Here is a 20,821-nt window from a genome sequence, read left to right as displayed (position 1 = left end):
GACTTTCCATTTGGCATTCTCATTTCCCTTCACATTATTGCACTGATGTGCTTGAAAATCCATTTGCCAGTGAAAAGAGTCAGCATCACTTACTTCTCTGGCCTCTACTTACACCTCTACTTTTCTGTCCTTTTGAAGAATACATTTCAACCACAAGGAAATGAAACTGGTAACCAGAACTTTAATGAGTCCAATTTGCCAGGGAGGGCAAGGACAGGAGGTCTAGTCCCCACCAATACCTTCAGACCCAAAGTATCTATTATGTTATGTTAAAATGCTTTCCCCATCCTAGTGTAATTAGCAACATGTGAGTAATATTTACTTTAAGTTATACTCCTTTTAAAAGCCTGATATTTGACAGCAGTTTTAGATTGTGACATGGGAAAAAAGACATAGGTATGAATCCTGCTGGCTTTTCAGTCTAGCAGCCGGTCTTCATGTCCCCACAAGCCATTCACTTGGTAGGAATGACTGCTACAACATGCACTTTTGGGCACAAAAAGGACAGAAATTCCAGGAATGGTTCACATACAGGAGATAACTCTCAAGTCCCTGTCATTCCTTCCTACAAGGTGACTGCACTCAACAGGCAGCTCCAGGAGAAGCTTCGTTCTCCAAGGCTGTCTAACCCTTTATACTGACTATATGAGCACCCATCTTAAATATAGAAAGTATTAGTCAGTATGTATCTACCTGCCCTGTTTCTACTTGAAATAGCACTTCAATGCAAACTCTACAATAGAGTTGTATTGAGGAAATGGCCTTCTCTGCCTTGCATTCATTCCACCTTCCTATGTTTTCAAGGATCCAGGTAATGGCAAGATGCCTATTGCCTCATTTCATGGATTTGGCTTACATTTTTTGATGGATAGTTCCTTGGCTACACTTCTTATTGTGATTAATTGTACTGAAGTGGTTGGTAATTGTATGCCAATTATTTTCTTTCTTAATTATCACTGACACATGAAGGTGAAGAAATACATTTTAGACCTACTTATTAGTCTTTTGTCGTACTTAAAAAACTACAACAGTAACAAAATTGGATTTACATTATAATTACACCTTTTATGAAATGCTGAAAATTGATAATTAATTATACAAAGCACAGTACATTACTATTAAATATCCATAGTGATATCAGGAGGGTTACTTTATTATAAACTAAAGCTAATTTGTAATACTAAGATTAACTCTCTGTAATTCTCTGTAACTCTGTAATAATCCAGCAGCTTTCCTGATAAACCGTGTCTGTCCTACCAGGGAGTGAGTCTGATGACTGTACTCGAGCATTATGAATTTCCATTATGTGGAAATTAGCAACAAATTACAAAGTTGGTCCATGGAACATTTAAAAATATTCTTTGTGCTAACTTTTCTGTGAAGACATTTATCAGTTGTGTCCAGATGTGACACAACACCTTTAAACGGACAAATACTTTCCAAAAGAGTCACTTGTGAACTGTGGCTCACAGGTGAAAAACAAACTGGAGTCCCTTGTGGTGCAAGCTGTGACTTACACCGTTACCATGGTGCTCTTGGATGCCTTGTGCAACAGATCAGTTTAAAAGTAACCGAAGTCCTCTAATGAGCAGAATTTGCTATCCAACTGAAACTGAGCTTTGCCAACTTTGGGGAATGGGTGAGCCATTTCTTAAGGACAACATTATTTTAAAACAAGAGAGAGTAAGGGAGACACAAAACTTTGTACAGAAGTCTTCAGAGATAAGCAAGATGTCATGACATAAAAAGTTCTCAGGTACATGGATCAGCAGATGCTTTGGACATTAGGTCTTCACATAGGTGTGTGGCTGATCATAACTGATGAACAGGAGGAAAGGATGAAGGACTGCCTTCATATAGACCAATGAAAGATATGTAGTGATACTGAGGAATGGCAGGATTGATACAGGTATAAGATATGAATGTGAAATGGCAGCTGATGATACGTGAGCAAAAATGGAAAATCCTGCACAAGGCAGTGACCTGTGGTGAATAGGCAAGTGGTCCTATGGAAGACTGATGTGAAGACACAGGAACAAATACACAGAGGCCAGAAATATATGAGCAGATCAAGTACTGTTGAGGTGAAGCAGTTAGCATGCATTGACCTGTGAAAGTTGAGCAGTGCTGTTGGACATACAGAGTAAACATTATCCAGTGAACTCACAGAGACCAGTGACAACCAAGTAGGCTTGCCAGTGTATATTGACCTGTCCTGCAAAAGCCTGAAATTATGTCTTCACAACAAAGACTATCATATAAATTTTCCTAGTTCCCACTATGCAGAGTGTGGACAATTAAGTAATGCAGTAGCCTCCCAATGACCTTCAAGAGGGACATGATCCTTAGGATATTACTTTGTCCTGACTTCCTAAAAGGGTTCTGTGGCAGCTCAACCCATTCCAATGTTAAGAAACAGGCAAAGAATGATTATTAAAAGTCTGAGAAATGTATGGAATATAAGGGCTGAAAAAAGAGCATGAATGCCAACAGTTTTCAAAACAGCCATCAGGGGAATACCACTTGCAAGTGAGTAAGGATAATGGGAGATGAGAAAGGCAAGAAAGTGATATAAAGAATCACACACAAATCCAAAAAAAAAAAAAACAAAAACAAAACAAAACAAAAAAAAAACCACGCTAAAGATGTCCTTTAGAACCTGCACTAGAATTATGAAAGATCAGTAGTCCTTCACATCTTATGGACAGTACCAATGGGAGCAGAGTCTGGACTTTAAGTGATCTGGAGAAATCTCCTCAGAATAGGGGTGGGATATGGGGCAGCGATATGCTTTTTCCCATTTGAAAGGGACTAGAAGAAAATAACTGTTGTTAGAACTAGCACTTGTGAAGTGCCAGCTTGGAGCTTAAGCATTTGCAACACTTTGAATTTACTCTGTATTTCTGAGATTCTTATAAATCTTAGAACAAGATATATTGTTGATATATTGTTTACCGTGCTCCTCTGGAGGAGAAAAATGATGATATTCTTCTAGTGTGCTCAGTGTCAGCACTAACCTATAGAAAGTAATGGCCACCTCCACATTTTCAGGAGAATACTCCTTGGTGGTGTCTTTATGTTCTCCCTAGAAAGGCTGCTCTTTCCAAAGATACGAAGGAATATTAGTCTTCATAGCTTCATTTTTACCTAACTACCAGGAGCTCATTCTCTGTCAAATACCCTTTGTTCCATTGCTTTTCCACTAGACTTCTTATGAAATTGCAATGTACACAAAGAATAGGTCTCAATCATTCTAGTGAGTTCAGTAATGATCTAAAATGATTACAGAGACCAAGGAATTGAAGGAAGAAGAAAGCATTCACTAGTGAATTACTTCCTAGATGAGAGAGCTCGCGTATAGCTCTAAAGCAAGCATACCCACCATTTTCATATATATATATATAAAAATAAAAATAAAAATAAAAATAAAAATAAAAATAAAAATAAAAATAAATAAAATTAAAAATAAAATAAAATGAACCTCCATAAAAAAAAAAATAATAAGATCCATACACCCCTTCAAAACAAAGACTTTCGTCTAACTGTTTTGTTTCAGGTGCTACGATCACTGTTACATCAATGCTAACCTGGAATAACTGCACAGAAATCTGCATCTAGCTCTTACATAACTTTGTTTGGCCAATCACTATGAGCACATATATTTAAGGGAGACTCACTAGTGTTCACAGAGTCATCATCCATGTGTATCAAGAAGAGAATTCACCCCTGAAGGGTAAATTTTCCATGCTTTAAAAAGCATAGAAAATCTTTTTTTTAGATTTAAAAGTCTAACTCGATTAACTTTAATGGGTATTGTGCTGCCTCATACTATCCTGCTAAAATTTTATTCCTAGTTGGTTGATTTATGGAAAAGTAATTCCCAAGTTGGAAAAACAGAAACAAATATGTGACACATTTTTGAACAATCTCTCTTGTTCTAAGATTTATAAGAATTCACAATTAATGGCAAAGTAACTCCTAGCTGCAAGCAATGTAATTTTAACATTATATATGGCTTATGTATCACAGTTCCCTTTTTTAAGAACATAAGCATTAGCAAAACCGTAGTTTATACACAGAATCTCAGACTGGTTAACCTGTAGTTGAAGGTCTTTTCCTTTCCAAAAGTCCTCATCTGGGGTATGTTAAATGATTATTATGCCAAATCCCTCTGAGGGACAGTTTCTGCAACAGTGCACACCACTGGAGCCCAGACTATTCTGGAGAAAGAGAAGTGACCTTGGTTCTTAGAGAAACACAGGGGCCTTTCATCTGCATAGACCTGTTGGGTCATTGTAGAGGCAAGGGAGGAACTGTGAGCAACTGTCTGAACTCATAACATTATAACCACGTAGATGCCATCATGGCAGTTATGAATTATGACAACATTTTGATTTTTTTCTCTTTGTATTTAAAAACAAAAAAACATAAGTGCAGCTCCTAGCAGACTGAAAAGGCAATCTCTTGAAACTATTTTTTAAAGTATATTTATATAAAAATAAACTTGTGGAGTCTCCTTCTTTGCAGATATTCAAAACCTGCCTGGATGCAATCCTGTGTAACATGCTCTAGGTGACCCTGCTTGAACAGGGAAGATGGACTCGATGATCTTTGGAGGTCCCTTCCAACCTCAACCATTCTGTGATTCTGTGATATATTTTATATAAAATATAAAAGTATACTTATTTCTGTCTATATATAAAAATATACATTATTTTTATATCTTTATTCAAATACATAAAATATATAAAGAGTATAATTTATTATAGCATACATTATCTATGCTATTATATAATATATATAAATATTCAAAACACATAATATATGCATTTTATGATGTATTATGTATATACTATTATATTTTAGATACTGTATTTTCATATATTGTAATATGCGTTTTAGAAGTTACATTTTATATACAATATATTACATATTATAGAAAGAAAGGAGATGTTTTGATTTTTAAGAATTTTTAAATAATTTGTTCTAAGAATTATTGTATCATGTAAAATGTGAGATGAATATAATATAATTACAATATATTACTATATATACTGTATACTATATTATTATATTAAATAATCTATATTTAATACTATATATTCTGTACTATATATGTTTATGTATATACCACACATGTATTATATATATATACACATATTGCTTCAGATTCTTGTTGTCTCACAACAATTTGTGTAGTTAAGTAATTTTTGTCTCTTTGAGAGTTTCCCTCCACTAAGTCTGTGCTCATCCACACAAGCTACATTTGAGTACATGGAGCTCAGCACCTACCTAAAACCTAGTTCTAGGAAAGATTTCAGAAACTGTTCATGTTGAAGGGGACATTCTGCTTTCTAAGAATTGATTTTAGTTCCATTGTACTCCTCTGTCTTGACACAGCAGTCACTTTGGTTTCAGCTGCATAGAAGCTTGACAAAAAAGTCGCTTTGCAACACCGTTAAACAATGTGACACTGAGGAATTAGGCTTGTTTATTTTAGTACAACACAGAATGAACTCAAATACCCATGTTTTCTTTTCTGGTACAAAGCAATCCTTGCCACTGGGTACAAGTGGTTTCTCCTCTTTCTGAAAGTGAAAATGATTTTTCTTCTTTAGGCTTAACAGCTTGAAATATACCCAGTTTTCCTTTTTAAGTGATATATTATATATGAAAGGGAGGCACTTCAAAACATACACACCATAAAAAGGTCTAGTTGTGCATCTGGAAGGGAATAATTCCTTCCCTATAGTGGCTCTCTTCCTTGGGAAATAAGTTCACCTGTCTAGTCATAATGTCATGAGTATCAGACCTTTTAATAGCTTACATTTGGGCAGAATGACACAGTCATTAGAGTCATCAGTAAAGCAAAAAGACTTAAGAGAGTCCAAAACAGATTTTTTTTTAAAAATCCCTCAAGCCTGACTCATTTTTTATATTATTTTTCCCTGGATCTGCTTTAGGATAGTGAATTCCATCCCCTCGCTCCACACCCACACAACTGTGGCTTTTTTTGTTTGTTTGTTTGCTTGTTTTCCTGTAAGACCTATCTACCTTTCTTCAAAGACTCATTTCAACATTAAGATGCCTCCCAGCATTTTCTCTGCTGCAATCCATTCCCAGCTCCAAGACGGGTGAAGATAGTGAATACTGCTTTATGGCACTTCCTTTTCACAAGTGCTACTATGCCTTTGGCTGGCTGGTTGGCTAGTTGGTTGGTTGAGGGTTTATATTTGTTTGTTTTAGGTTTTTCTTTTCATATTCTTGCAGATTTTTTTACTTTCCCTCTGTGACATTCCAGTTTTCATTTCTAACCTCTTTTCTCCCCAAACCCTAGCTAAACCATTCAAGAGTATAGCTTGTCACTGCCATAAAAACAGACTGGGTTTTGCTCTGGTTTTTGAGTTGAGAAAAAAAAAAAAAAAAAAAAAAAAAAAAAAACTCTGGGCTGATGCTTACTATGTATCCAGAAACTTTGGAAAATTAAGGCATTTCCATAGCCAGCTACATCACAGGCCAAAACAGAAGTAGCAGAGATCAGAAGATCCACTTTCTAAGAAAGCATTTACTATTTCACTTGAAACTGATCTCTTGCAGTGCTGTGAGAAGTCATGGAGTCATGGCAACTCTGCTGTGGTTTACTTTGCTCTGGAGGAGAATGTAGTCTCTGTTCCCTGGAAGACGAGCCCAATTCTCAGCTTCCATAGAGAAACTCAAGAACATACCCTATTCCCTATTTTTTTTAACAATAAAATAAGCAAAATAAATTTATTCCTTCTTGCTGTTCTTGTTCCTGTTCTCTGTTTTGCTCTCTGAGACACAGAATTTTCAGACATAGACTGCCCTTTAATCTTTTAATATGGGCCAAAAAAAAAAAAAAAAAAAAAAAAGAGGGAAGAACAATAAGTCTCCTTCTTATCTTTGGTATTTTATAAAAACATTAATGTATATATTTATAATAACAACATATCAAAACTTCCCTACAGTGCTGTATCCAGTCCCATGTAAATTCTGTGTCTCTCACCCATGCAAAGGAGTTGCGTAAGACCTCCCTGGTCTCCTTCACTTGAAGTATGAAAACGGGACTAAGAAGAAATGCCTCCAAATAATAAGAATCATATGGCAGGTAGTCAATCAGCAAGCATGCAGAAGTGATCGCTCACTTGGTACCAGAAATTTTGTAGGGCTGTTTGTTACTACAGACAGTGTAAGCAGTTGCCTGAGGACAGCAAAGTAGAGGAAGTCCCATTTTCCCTACTACTGAATCTCCAAAATTCAGGATTTCTTCTTCTGCCAAAGAACGTGCTGAGATACATTGGGCAGCAGGTATTGCAGTTACGGGTGTCCTCATCCAACTGTGGAAGCTGCTTCCTCATCCCAATCAACAGCAGCATTCTGTCCTTCAAGAGGTCAGAAAAGCAACAAATCCAAGGACCCAAATCCCCAAGCTATCTCATATTTTGCTACTTTCTTTTTGGGAAATTGCTATTCAATCTGCACTGGTCTAAATAGCATACAGAAACTATCACTACTTCAGCCTCCAAATCTCTTCCGCAAGCTCTCTAGTTACTGCAGCGTCATCAGTGCAATGTAGTATCCCTCAAGGCTTCCTGTACTTCTCTTCCAGTTGTCTCCCTGGATTTAATTTACAGATTAAAATTTCTGCCACAAACTGACACAAACTATTGACAATTAAAAAATGTTTTCATGGATCAACCTGTGAACAAGCCAAGCAGCTGTTTTTGTTACTTTTTGTCCCCTTTCCTACAAGTGTCATGTTTTCTACCTGCTGTGTCCTAACAGAGATACACGAGTCCTTTCTGTGGCTTCTCTATCTAGCAGTTTGTAGGAACGGAAGCAGCTCCTCCAGCAGGTGACAGAGCGCAACACAGGACACTTAGTGAAGAGGGAATACAACTTCTGGAGTCTATTGTCATTTCAACCAGACAAGTCTGGTAGAAATAGTATTCTATAGAAATAAATATGTGTAAAGTAGGGTTGCTTCTTGTCCAGATCCCACTGTAAATATCATCAAATTGTACACCCCAAATCTACAATCATCTGAAATTCTAAATATTAACACCTCCATTTCTGAACCTGCAGATGATTGACAAGATTTATCACTGCTGGCCCAAGAGCTCCATAAAAATATTTGATAATGTATAAACCCATTTTTATGCATCCCCTCAATTTTCTGTAAATGCCTTGGAAACAATTTTGACTAAGGTACATTACTAATAGCTGAGCATTAAGTGTCTGGATATTAATTAGAATACACAAAGTGAGTCTATCTGCCCATTAGTCTGTCTTTTTATTCACTACACGATCATTAAAAAACAGGACTCATAATGCAAACTTCTCAGCTTTGACAGCACGGCATTCTACATGACATGACAGCATTCTACCTAACCAGCTGTTATCACCAACCATTATTTTAATACTTCTTGGACCACACTCCATTCCCATGAGGCTACTCCAAAATCCTCTCTAAAGTTGAGATAAAATTTCCCCTTAAATAGTTAATCATCTTGCTGATATTTTCATCATGTCCACTTCACTGTCACTGCAAACCTTGCCTGTTCAACTTTAATTTTATAATAGTTGTGTGTTACATTTCAGCCCCATATAAGTAATATACAGGAGCTGAACATGTTTTAGCTAATTAATGCTTCTGTAACTAGAGAAGTTGAAAAATAGCCATCAAATATTTATATAATGCGTACATGAATAGGCCTCCAAAGAAACATTGCCATTCCCTTGTTCAGAGTGCTGTACTGAGAGAGATGGAGAGAGGGTAAATACAAAGCCCAAAGACCTAGAGTACAGAGGATCACTGTCTGCTACCAATGCTATGTTACTCTGCATGCCATCTCATTAGCTTCAGGAAGTGTTCATTAACACAGATAAACATCCTTGATTCATCAAATTTCTCTATTCTCTTATAAATTAATGTAAGCTACTATGTAGCTGTCCTCAGTACTTTAGATGAATGTACAATTTTTGAGACAGCTATAACATTCATATTAGATACCTGAAAGATTTCTCACATGTGCTATGAGCATCAAATACTTTTCTTGGGATTATCTGCAAATCATATTGACAGATTTTGGAAAGAGAGAACATTTTCTTAATTACAACTAAATTAAGCAATACCTTTATGAATAAAGTTTATTTATGCTTTATTTATTTATTTATTTAGGTTTATTTATTTATTCGCATTAATTACACAAATAGCATAAGGATAGGGCCACCTTAAGAGCACCCCCAAATATTCCACTTTGATTCTCTGGAAGGGCAATAAATTCCATTGCAGACAATTTTGGTGCATAATTTCTCTTTTTTTTTTTTTTTTCATTTAATTCTTTTTCTTCTTTCTTTCTCTTTTTTCTTTTTCTTTCCTTCCTTTGGAAAGTTATTATTCTTTTTCACCTACTGTGGAGTATCAGTAGTTCATTTAAATTTGAGTAGTACTTCTGCCTTAATGACTGCAAATGCAACATATACTGTATTCAATCAGAATTATGTATGGTAAAAGCATAATAGGAGAAGAATGAGAAGATGCCAGAGATGTACCTTGGCATTCTGACAAAGTGGATCATTTTTGAACACACTGGAAATGAAAAGTACTTTTCTAAATAACATTTATGAGATGAAAATATCTTTTAACAAGAAAATGATGACAATTTTAAAACCAAGTGTAAATTACCCTTCAAGAAGCTCATCTAACTTGAATTTTTGAAGTACCATAGTTCAAAACGAGGATGTCTCGTTAAATGATGCTGGCTGCACTACACCAGTGCTGGTTCTCAGTGTATCCACTTAGGTGGTGCTGTTAACAAGAGCACTACTCATGATGATGATCATGATTGGATTTTTCTACTTAATATTCCAAGGCATGTTTTTATAGTTTTATTAAAGGGAAAAAAAAAAAAAAAAGAAAAAAAAACTTCACCTGAACAAAAGAAAAAATAATAGTGCTGCAATTTATTATGCCCCAATATTTGGGGGTACTCTTAAGGTGGCCCTATCTTTACGCTATTCTTTGTGTACCTAATGCAGATTTTGATCTGTGTCACTGGGTGTTAAATCGAGTTTATTTGGAGATGACTCTCATGTCTGTGACAGCTAACTCACATGGGTAAATGTGACCTGCTGACCTTCGTCTGCAGTTTACAAAATATGTCAAAGAATTTGGAATCTGGCACAAACATCTTGGAAAAAGAATTTTACTGTACTTTTAACTGTATTTTACCTTTGAAGGAGAGGAAGCAAATCCTGCAAATGCTATGCAGATTAGCGTTAAGTGTTTACAGGATATCTATTAGTGGGGTCTATCTTAGACACTAATGTAATGTTGTGAAATACAAGCTAGTTAATTCTACAGACCCACGCAGGAAGTTAACATGAGACTTTTTATTTAAATTTGTACTATCAAACAGACCTGTCACAGATACAAACATTATTTTTACTCACAGCAAATTACGTAAAACAGTAGTTCTTTGCTGCTATACTTCTGCAGCAGATCTGATTTATTTATTTATTGCCTCAGTCTTCTCTGGCAATAGCTCCAGCCACACACCCTGGGCCCCAGATATCAAAGCCAGGGACTAGGACAATGATGAACTGTCCACTGGAAGAGAAGATCAGGTTCAAGACCTGCTGAAGAACCTAAAGGTGCACAAGTCCATGGGACCCGATAAATTCATCCAAAGGTCCTGAGGAAAATGGCAAATGAAGTTCTTTTGCCACTGCCCATTATATTTGAGAAGGTGTGGCAGTCCAGTGAAGTTCCCACTGGCTGGAAAAGGAGAAGCATAACTCCCATTTCTATTAAGGGAAAACAGGAAGACCCAGGGAACTACAGGCCAATCAGTCTCATGTCTGTGACCAGCAAGATCATGGAGCAGATTCTCCTGGAAAATATGCTAAGGCACATGGAAAATAAGGAGGTGATTGGTGAGAGCCAACATGGCTTCACTAAGGGCAAATCGTGCATGACAAATCTGATGGCCTTCTATGATGGGATTACAGCACTGAGAGACAGGGGAAGAGCAACTGACATCATCTACCTGGATTTGTGCAAAACATTTGACACTGTCCTGCATGATATCTTTGTCTCTAAATTGGAGAGACATGTATTTGATGAGTGGACCACTCAGTGGATAAGGAATTGGTTGGATGGTCACACTCATAGAGTTGTGGTCAATGGCTCAATGCCCAAGTGGAGATCAGTGACTAGTGGTGTTTCTCAGGAGTTGGTATGGGGACCAGCGTTGTTTAATACTATTGCTGGTGATGTGGATAGTGGGATCGAGTGCACCCACAGCAAGTTTGCCAATGACACCTAGCTGTGTCATGTGGTTGACTTGCTGGAGGGAAGCGATGACATCCAGAGGGACCTGGATAGGCTTGAGAGGTGGGCCTGCACGAATATCATGAGGTTTAACAAGGCCAAGTACAAGGTCCTGCATCTGGGCCAAGGCAATCCCAAGCACAAATACAGGCTGGTTGGAGAACGGATAGAAAGCAGACCTGATGAGAAGGACCTGGGGTCGCTGGAAGACAAGAAGGTTAACATGAGCCATCAATGTATGCTTGCAGCTCAGAAAACCAGCTGTATCCTGAGCTGCATCAAAAGAAAAGTGGTCAGCAGGGCAAGGGAGGTGATTTTCCCCCTCTACTCTGCTCTTGTGAGACTACACCTACAGCACTGCATTCAGCTCTGGGACCCCTAGCTCAACAAGGATATGGACCTATTAGAACAAGTCCACAGGAGGGCCACAAAGGGGCTGGAGCACCTCTCCTGTGAAGACAGGCTGAAGGAGTTGGTGTTGTTCAGCCTGAAGAAAAGAAGGCTCTGGGGAGACCTCATTGCGCCTTCCAGTACCTAAAGGGGGCCCTACAGGAAAACTGGGGAGGGACTCTTTGTCAGGGACTGGTGTGAAAGGACAAGAAGAAATGGCTTTAAACTAAAAATAGGTAGATTTAGATTAGATATTGGGAAGGAATTATTTTCTATGAGTGTGGTGAGTCACTGAAATAGGTTGCCCAGAGAAGTTGTGGATGTCCCCATCCCTGGAAGTGTTCAAGGCCAGGCTGGCTGGGGATTTGGGCAAGCTGGTCTGGTGGAAGGTGTCCCTGCCCATGGCAGGGGGATTGGAATTAGATGATCTTTAAGGTCCCTTCCAACCCAAATTGTTCTATGATTCTATGATCTTATGAATAGCAAATTTCCTCTTCTGTTCTATTCTTTCCACCAAATATCAATTCCACATAGTCCTAAATTATGCTAACTCAACTGTTTTTCTGGGAACAGGCTACCCTGGATGACTCAAACATTTTCGTTTGAAGATAAGATTATCAACCAAAGAGTTCCTTGGACTGGATCTGCCACTTGTGGTTTCTGACAACACACAAAGACTGAAAGTTAATGGTGGCAGTATCTGTTACATCACATAAACAGAGGCTATGAATCAGGTATGACTTTAATATGGAGGATGGTGAGAAGGTTGACACATCTCATTACTGCAGCCCATCATTATGTGTACACAATGTCACATTAGATGGAGAGAAGATGTAACACAATTATGTGCCAATTGCCTTCACTGTGCACTTTGCCTTGTACATGCAAAATATTAATTCAGTTTAAAACAAACAACAACAACAACAATAAAGGCTATATTAAGAAGCAGAAGAAAACCTCTCTTTGGAGAAAACAACAATAATAATTGACAGTAAAATTAGAATAAAGTTGAAAACTAGACACAAATTGCTTAATTGATTTAATAATAACTGGGTGGATATGGAGACAGGCTATAATCCTGCCTATTTTCACATAATGTAAAAAAAAGATTAATACTTCCCTCTCCACATGTAAATTATACATCTTCATTCATGTGCTTGCCTCTATTCTTTTACCCAACAAACTGACAATACAAATGAGATAAGTATCAGTCTGTAGTTATTCAGCATATAAAAACAAAACCATCACATATTCACAAACATGTCATCCTGGAAATTCCCAGTTTTTCAACAGGATACTTTTAGAAATAGTCTTTTAGATTGTTGTGATGCTATCCTGTGTTCCTAGAGATGTACTTTCTGACATCTAAATACTTTTAGCCTATAAAAGCTGGAAGAATCTCCTTTGAGGTTAGTAGTTTGACTAACCCAATGCAAAACATGTCGTGTTTAGTTCCTTTAGGTTAATTGATCTATTAGTCTTCACAAAGTAGGGCTATTCAAAGACAAAGATTAAGCTCTGTTCCAACCACAAGAAGATCAGAAGCCATTTGAAGTCATTAAATGCTAAATCATTAAATTCTGCATCTGTTAAATCAGAATAAACTGAATATTGCTCATTAAATATATCCTTCATGATTTCCACAGTATCAGTAAAAAAGGACAATAGTCTGATCCATTTTATTCTTCTGTTCAAGCAGTGGGGTTAACAAGAACCAGATCTGCACAGGCCCTATAAAAGATTTTTTTTTTTCTTCTGTAGAGATACTATAGGTCACCTAGAAAGGACAGTGCAGAGATGATCATTGGAGGTCATATATAGAGCAGATTCCCTTTTTGCCACATCTCTTTCTATTACTGTTACTTCATGTAAAAGCTGATACTAACACAGAAAAAGAACTAAAAGCCATATACCTTGGGCAGCAAACTAAAAAGGATCATTCATAGTCCCTTCTAGATTCTCCAGAGATCCCAGAGGGAAAAAGCTTCCCCTTTTGATTAGACAGATTTTGTGTCTGTATGTGTGTGTGGGCTACATACGTACACATACAGGGATAGAAAAGTGAAGGAATCGCATTTTTTGTAATTTTCAAAATTAATAATTTTTTACCCATGAAAAAAATGCTCAACAAATAATTTCCTTAGAACTTTCCAGTTCATTTACAAAAAGCTTTTTCTCTTCAGAAAGAAAACTGTGACAAAAAAAAAGATTCTTCTCGATCAGATCTTCATGACATCATTTATTACTTTTGTGTTATTTAAGAGTACACATCATCACCTGGAAGGGATTCAAACCAGAATTTGAATCCAACTGAACGTTGGGTAAGATAAGGGTCAAATAATCAAATCCAAAGCTCCTGCTAGAGTTGTTAGGTTCTGATGAAATTTAGAACTGAAAGAAGTCTCCAAAAACAGCTGTTGTCGTGGCGTTTATGCAATCTGGTTATAAAAAATATTGCAGTAAGATAGTCATGTGTTAGCAGTATTGAACCTGAACACCAGCGCTTAGTACAAAAGAATCAGGATCTGAGATCACTTTTTTTCCATTCAGTGCAAGGATGGCTCAGCCTGGCTATACAGTGAAATACAACCCACAGCCACCTGCAACTCAGCAAACAGAACAAGGAAAACATTAAGAGTCAAAAGGCCTTTCTATTCCTTTCTATTCCTGCCAGTGATTTAATGTGCTCTTGCTATGCTAAGTCAGCTAGTCTCAAATTTTCAGATGCAACCTGTGTTTTGGTCCACATTTTGGAAGTGTTTACTGGTTGCACTGAAAGCAATATGACCTATCAGTGCTCAACATCTCTAAAAAGAAGCCCTAAATTGTCAAAAACAATGTAAAGCACCTAAAGCTAGAACCCAGCAGGGACTTTCCTTCAACAGATAGAAATATCTATGGTTTTCAAAAAGACGGTCGAAGGGATAGCACAGAGCTCAATGCATCAACAAGGGATTTAGAAGTCCCATGCTCAGTTCACCAAGGGGCTGCAGACTCTTTGTATAGTGACAGTCAAGTAATTTAGCCAAAACTTGCAGCAGATATGATTATAGCACTTTCCAATATCACACACATATGGTGAGAATAAGCACAGTAAAGCCTGGGAGGTTCTCCTGTTGCAAAGTAAAAGCTGTTCGTTTTATACATGGAATGAAGAAAATGACACAAAACTTATGCATAGCCGGAAAGAAGTTAGGATTCAGACTGGAAATGAAATATGAAATGTCCTGACAACACTTTGTATTCCAAGAAATTACTTAAGATAGCCTTTCTTCATTTTAACAATATTGAAATTATTTATTGATTGAATTTATTTATTTATTGAATTATTGATTTTTTTCTTGAAATTTCAAGAAAAATGTGTTTACTGCAAGCCATAAGGACATTTAGATAAGGAAATATGTTTTCCACTGAAGTAAGATCAAAATTTCTACTCAACAACACATTAAACAACTAAGTATTTTTCACACAAAAAGAACTAAGCAATCCTCTCCATCTTCTTCTTGGCCTCACTCCGTATTTTAGGCATGTATAAAGCAACTCATATAATTTACTTCTGAAGATTTAGAATTCGAAGTTGCAGCAGCAGCATTTGATCAAGGGACGTTCAGCTCTGAACTACTCTGATAGTATCAACTACTGTGATAGTAACAGGGTATATTCAGGATAGGCTCCTTAAACTGGCCATAAAATACATCAAGGATGTCCTACACATAACATGTAAACCAGGACAGGAGTAAAGGCAGGCTAGGCTCTGCCGCAGGGCCACAGCCTGTCTCCTGCCCCACCACCATGGCCTGCCCATGCTTACATCCCCTGCGTAGTCATCTCCTGCAACAAGACATCCATTAGCCCCACCAGGTACCCAATGTTGTGCAGGAGGCACAGCTTGCCCACTCTTACCTCAGCATCTTTCTCAATCTCTAGCCCTGCTGCCACCAGGTTGTGTTCATACTCCTCCCTCTGCAGCCGCTTCTCTTCCTCCAGGGCGTCCAGTGGGCCAAGCTCAATCACCTGAGCCCCCAGCGGCTCCTGTGGGATGTGCTGGCCACTGTCTGGCTGCAGCTCGAGGTGACCCTTCCTGGTCTCTCCATTTGAAAAAACAGCCATGGAGTCTGCTCTGTTCATTGGCTCTGGTGGGCTGGTCCCTTGCTGGTGCTGGGCAAGGCGTTTGCGGTAGTGATAGGCTAAAACATAGTCGACCTTTCTCTTGCTGCCCCTGAAGTGCATGCCACTCACAGAGTCCACAGCCCCTCTTTGGGTCCCATCCAGGTAATTGTTTATAATCTGAAAGGGAAACACATGAGTGTTATGAATCGAAAACCCTAAAGTCCAAGGAGAAGCCAGGCCTAGGGTCTGAATTTACACAAGCACTTTAAAGCATTAGATGAGCAGAGCAAAAATTGGAGATTAAATGGGGATGCATATGACCTATAAACTTGTACTCTGCAGATCAGATTAAATCACACTGCGCTCTTCTGACTGTAAACAAATGAGAGTGTCTAAAGACAGTGACCTTATACAGCACCATGGGATAGCTACCTATCCGACACGTGGGTATGGATGTGCATGCCAATGCTGTCTTTTGGTTTATGTGTAAACAGACTATATAGGATACCACATCAGCATTTTAAAATGGGATGGGAATTGGGAACAAGGATCACATTACAGTTTGGGACGTAAAAAAGAATGAGCTGTGGAGCAAAGATGGTCAGGAAAGGGAAGCAGGTGACTGTGTGCAGGAGTAAAAAGAGACTGGTTCCAACTAGAACAAGAAAAAGTTCCTCAAAGTAGTATGAGGGCAAGACGGCAGGGCTGGACAGAGATGATTTGGCAAATACTGGGGATTAGAGAGGATAAACACTATGGATGGCTAACAGTTGATATGTGTTTTCATCTATTATGAGAAGAATATGTGACTGAACATATTCTTTACATATTTCTTTATATACTTTACATATTTCCTTCTGCTGTGACACTGCAGAAGGAAATCAACAACCATAATCATTAAAATTGCCTGTGTTCTACTCAGCTACTACTGTGGACCATCTCTGCCACCTCATCTCCACTATCCAAAACCTTTTGGCATGAAACTGCTTCCATTCTAACACCTCCACCCCACCCTACTGGGGACAGAAATTCTGCAGAATCTGTGTTGAATACAAAATTGTTAAAAAGCACCCTTTCTAGCTCAATGTTGTATCTTAAAAGCCTCCACAGAACTCTCTACTGTGTCATTCATTAAAGTGACACCAGAACTTCAAAAATGTGGAAATACATTCAAGCAAATAAATATGGTCACCCTGACTCAAATCAATGAACCCCTAATTTAATTCCAGTTATTTATGGATCCCATAGGTGGCTATACAAGCAAAATCTTGACAGGTACCAGCTAAAGGTTTCTTTCTCTCCCTACCTCACCTTCTATTACATGCACCAGTAGTCCTGAATTCAAGGTTAACCAAGCGAACTGTAAGGCAATTTTGTCATTTGTTAATGTAACATGAATACTTGAAGGCTTTAGACATATGTGCATATTGTTAAATACCCCAACATCTCCCAAATTCTTGTTTTTCATTGCTTCTCTTCACATCTCAGTTTCCCACAAAGTAGCTTTCAGTCGCCATAAGGATATGGTGACTTTAATAAATCATTTTTGTATGCATACTCCATCCTTCTTTATTTCATGAAATTATCATCACATAATCTGTTCCACACATTACACATATCACAGACATTATGTGTATAGCATATGTATAGTCCCTTTAGGCACATCTAAACTTACACTCAACAATAGATTCTAGCAGAATATAAAATTGCTCGAGAGATAGCACTTTATTGCAATTCCCCATTTCCTAGTTAGGTCCATTTTCATATAGTACTCACAGGCAGTCCATGCAAACCTTCACGATCCATCTCTGCCACAGTGAAGAAAATCCTGTTCCAGATTCCTAGTCTCCCTTCCAGAGAGTTTCACACAATACAGCGCAGAAGTAATGATGTCACCACTGCCTGGTTGCTGGCACAACACAATACATTAGCTGACTCTAGAGAAGATGAACTCCAAACATCCTCTCCTCTCTTACTGGCAAGTGTGGGCAGAAATAAGATGCTCAAACAAATGCAGAAGAGGGAACAAGAAGGTTGGGAACATGAAAAGCCTCTAAGAGGTTTTCCTGTTTATTACCTGTGTGTAGCCAGCTACCACAACCCTGCCACCTGAGAGATCACCATAGCAACACTAGATGTTGCTGGAGTTACACAAAATAAAATGAGGAGGAGATACAGCAGCTCCACTCTCCCTGTCTTGTAGACTCTTGCTTATTCCTTCCCAGCCACTATTGGAAGCAAAGTGCCATCCCCATTATTATGGGTTTCTATTGAACAGAGAATGTCAAAATTCCCACAAAATTCTGTGAGAGCATTTTATGACGCTAAATTTGCAATACTTTATTCACCATATCACCTTCTGGCACATGAAGGCCTTATCAGAGAGAAACACAAATTAAGTAAACTGCAATTTGCAAAACATCACTGAAAGAATTATCAAGATCTTTCTCTCCTTCTCTCTCACAGCCCTTGTAGAAGTCAGAATCAGTGATCTAAATTACTATTTTCAATCCCAGACTCATTGCTTCTTGATGTTTCCAAGACAAGCAGCCAGTACACCAAGCAATGAGAATATCTGAAGGTAGGATTGGCATTTCATGACAGTTTTATTCTATTCCTCTAATAGCAAATACATCACTACAAACGTATTGCAAGAGGTCTCTCCCCTAACAGCCATGCTCTGAAGACTGCAGCCTCCCTAAGCTTTCATCTTCCAGTACAGCTCAAATTAACTCCTAGGTATGTGTTGACCTATGGTTTGAAAAAAGATAGACAGTTTAGTCATCAACCTGCAGATCTTTTCCTGCACCAAGGTAATATCAACCTATCTATTCCTGCTCCAGAAGATTTTGACTCAAGTAAATTATTAAATAAAGCTTGGTGATACCACTAGAACAATTACTGCTTGTTGTACACTAAGAGAACCTACTGAACTATCTAAGGCTGTAGTATCTGTTTACTTGCAGTCATTTTTCTCAGTGCAGCTTGGATTTGCCTAACACAGAGGAGAAATGCATCATATTCTGCTCATCCTGCTCCAAGCCTCTTCCTCATCTCAAAGGTATTAGAGGTATGTCAATGAACATAAAATCCTACTTACAGAACTGCTGTAGGACTCCATATGGTTAGGTGCTTCAAAAGATCCATTAATACTGCAGCTGTGCAACGAAGGATGGTTTTGAGGAACAGTGAGGTATTTGCTGTTGCATGCTGAAAAAGAGTCTCTTGATGATGTTGCTGCCTTCTGTCTGCTCAGACTTGGGTGTGAGGAAGCTAGAGGAAAGTCTGAGAATACGAGATAAATAGTGTTACATTAAGAAGGTTTTGGGGCAGGTAGTTTCCTAAGGGAATAAAGAAAATGAATTAATGGACACCATTTGACTTCAGGTGTTGAACTTAAGTAAACGGAGAGAGGTGCACGCAACTGAAGAGGAGTAGCAGGTACTTATGTGAACTGCTGGAGAAGTGGGAACTTCACATACAACATTGCACTTATCTCAGCACTATCTTGGTTGTTCAACAGGATTTGTACTCCTGCACTTTAGCCACAAGATTAGAAGCTGGAAAATCTGTGCTTTGCAACTAGTCAAGGACCTCCCGCCTGAACATGAGCAAACTGTGTGTTTCAAGTGACTGTACTGGGGTTCTCTGGGTGCTGTATTCATGCCAGATGGGAGCCAAATCACTGCAACTGAAGTGAGTCAAGTTTGCTTACAATTTACAACTAGGCCTGAAGTGGAGTATTTCGGTTCTGGTGTAATGTGAGCAAAATTAAGTGCAATCAGGTATAGATAGAAACTTCTGGCTAGCAGCCATTCTCTCTTCAGAAGTCTTAAATTTTGGACAAACAATGGTGTGAAATTGTCATGAAGTACATTGAAGTTTGTCCCTAAATGTTTTACTTTCAGGGACTAATGTCCTGAGACTTAAGACATCTAGTTTTAGATGTGTTTCCCATCTCTTTTATTGGCAAATTTCATGGGCACAGGGCAGCATAACTGGGACAGGTTTTTACATGCCATGTTGTATTCACTACCACTGCCATCAATAAGCTATATCTGTTGTACAGCAGTGTACTACAACAATAGAGTAAAAGAAGAATGTTTGGTCATGAGTAAGAAATGCACAGTCAATAGAAGCAGTGACACAGGGAAAGAATGATGATAAAAAGTAATGGTTACAGAAACTTGTGTAACGTACAGATGTTTCATACTCTTTCTCCCTCTAGTGGTGCCATAACTGTAAATGGAATTGATTGATTTTTACCCATAGTTTCTTTGAGATGCTTATTCGGTTCAGAAACTGTGGCTTTTTCTTTCAAGCATTAGTGTTTTCTACCAGAGAGAAGATCCAGGTGGAGGAGACCCATCTGCCCACAGAATTAGCCCCACTACCCCTGAAAAGATAAAACACCATGCTTCACCAGTAAGTACTTCTGTCTTCCCCAGGAAGAAGAAATAATTGGAATATTCATTGGCTCCCACATATCCAGGGAGACACTACATCCATGATATCTCTTCTTGCCTTAGTAGGCAATCCTAGCAATGCTGCAGTTCTTTTCCCCCACTTCTGACTTCTGCCTAAGGGGAAAAAAAAAAAAAAAAAAAAAAAAGTAGTTTCAACAGCCTAGTATAGCTACTTTCCAGTAAGGGAGGAACTGCCCTTTGAGATCTGCTGCACTGTGTTAAGACAATATGATTTCCCTCATGGTGATGGAGAAAGGGCAAGAGGAAGGCAGGAATAACTCTCTCACTCAATGTTCATGTGGCTGAAGAATGTTTCTTCCACAGTGCTGAGCCATCTAACTGGTGGCAGAAGTATCTTGAATTGCGTCTCATAAAAGAAAGAATTGAAGAGATGAATATGCAGGAAACCTACAGAGTTGTGCAGTGATCATCTTCTTCAAACAATTCAAGGAAAATCTAAAAGGATCCATTCTTATTGATTGTGAAAACAGAACTTTGTGTC

At 38.2% G+C, this 20,821-nt stretch overlaps 1 protein-coding gene across 1 annotated transcript in view; it reads right to left on the bottom strand.

Annotated features, from left to right (window-relative positions):
* ANO2 (anoctamin 2) overlaps nucleotides 1-20,821 on the bottom strand; it is a 204,411-nt gene that overhangs the window by 177,938 nt on the left and 5,652 nt on the right. The window contains exons 2-3 of the mRNA XM_048046752.2: nucleotides 18,954-19,138; nucleotides 15,647-16,030 (exon numbers count right to left, since the gene is read on the bottom strand). Of these exons, the coding sequence (XP_047902709.2) occupies nucleotides 15,647-16,030; nucleotides 18,954-19,138 (569 nt within the window). The remainder of the gene's footprint in view (nucleotides 1-15,646; nucleotides 16,031-18,953; nucleotides 19,139-20,821) is intronic.

The sequence above is a fragment of the Anser cygnoides genome, chromosome 1, assembly GCF_040182565.1.
Source record: "Anser cygnoides isolate HZ-2024a breed goose chromosome 1, Taihu_goose_T2T_genome, whole genome shotgun sequence".
Taxonomy (NCBI): domain Eukaryota; kingdom Metazoa; phylum Chordata; class Aves; order Anseriformes; family Anatidae; genus Anser; species Anser cygnoides.
Note: the sequence above shows the minus strand (reverse complement) of the source record. Positions and strands in the feature narration are given on the sequence as shown.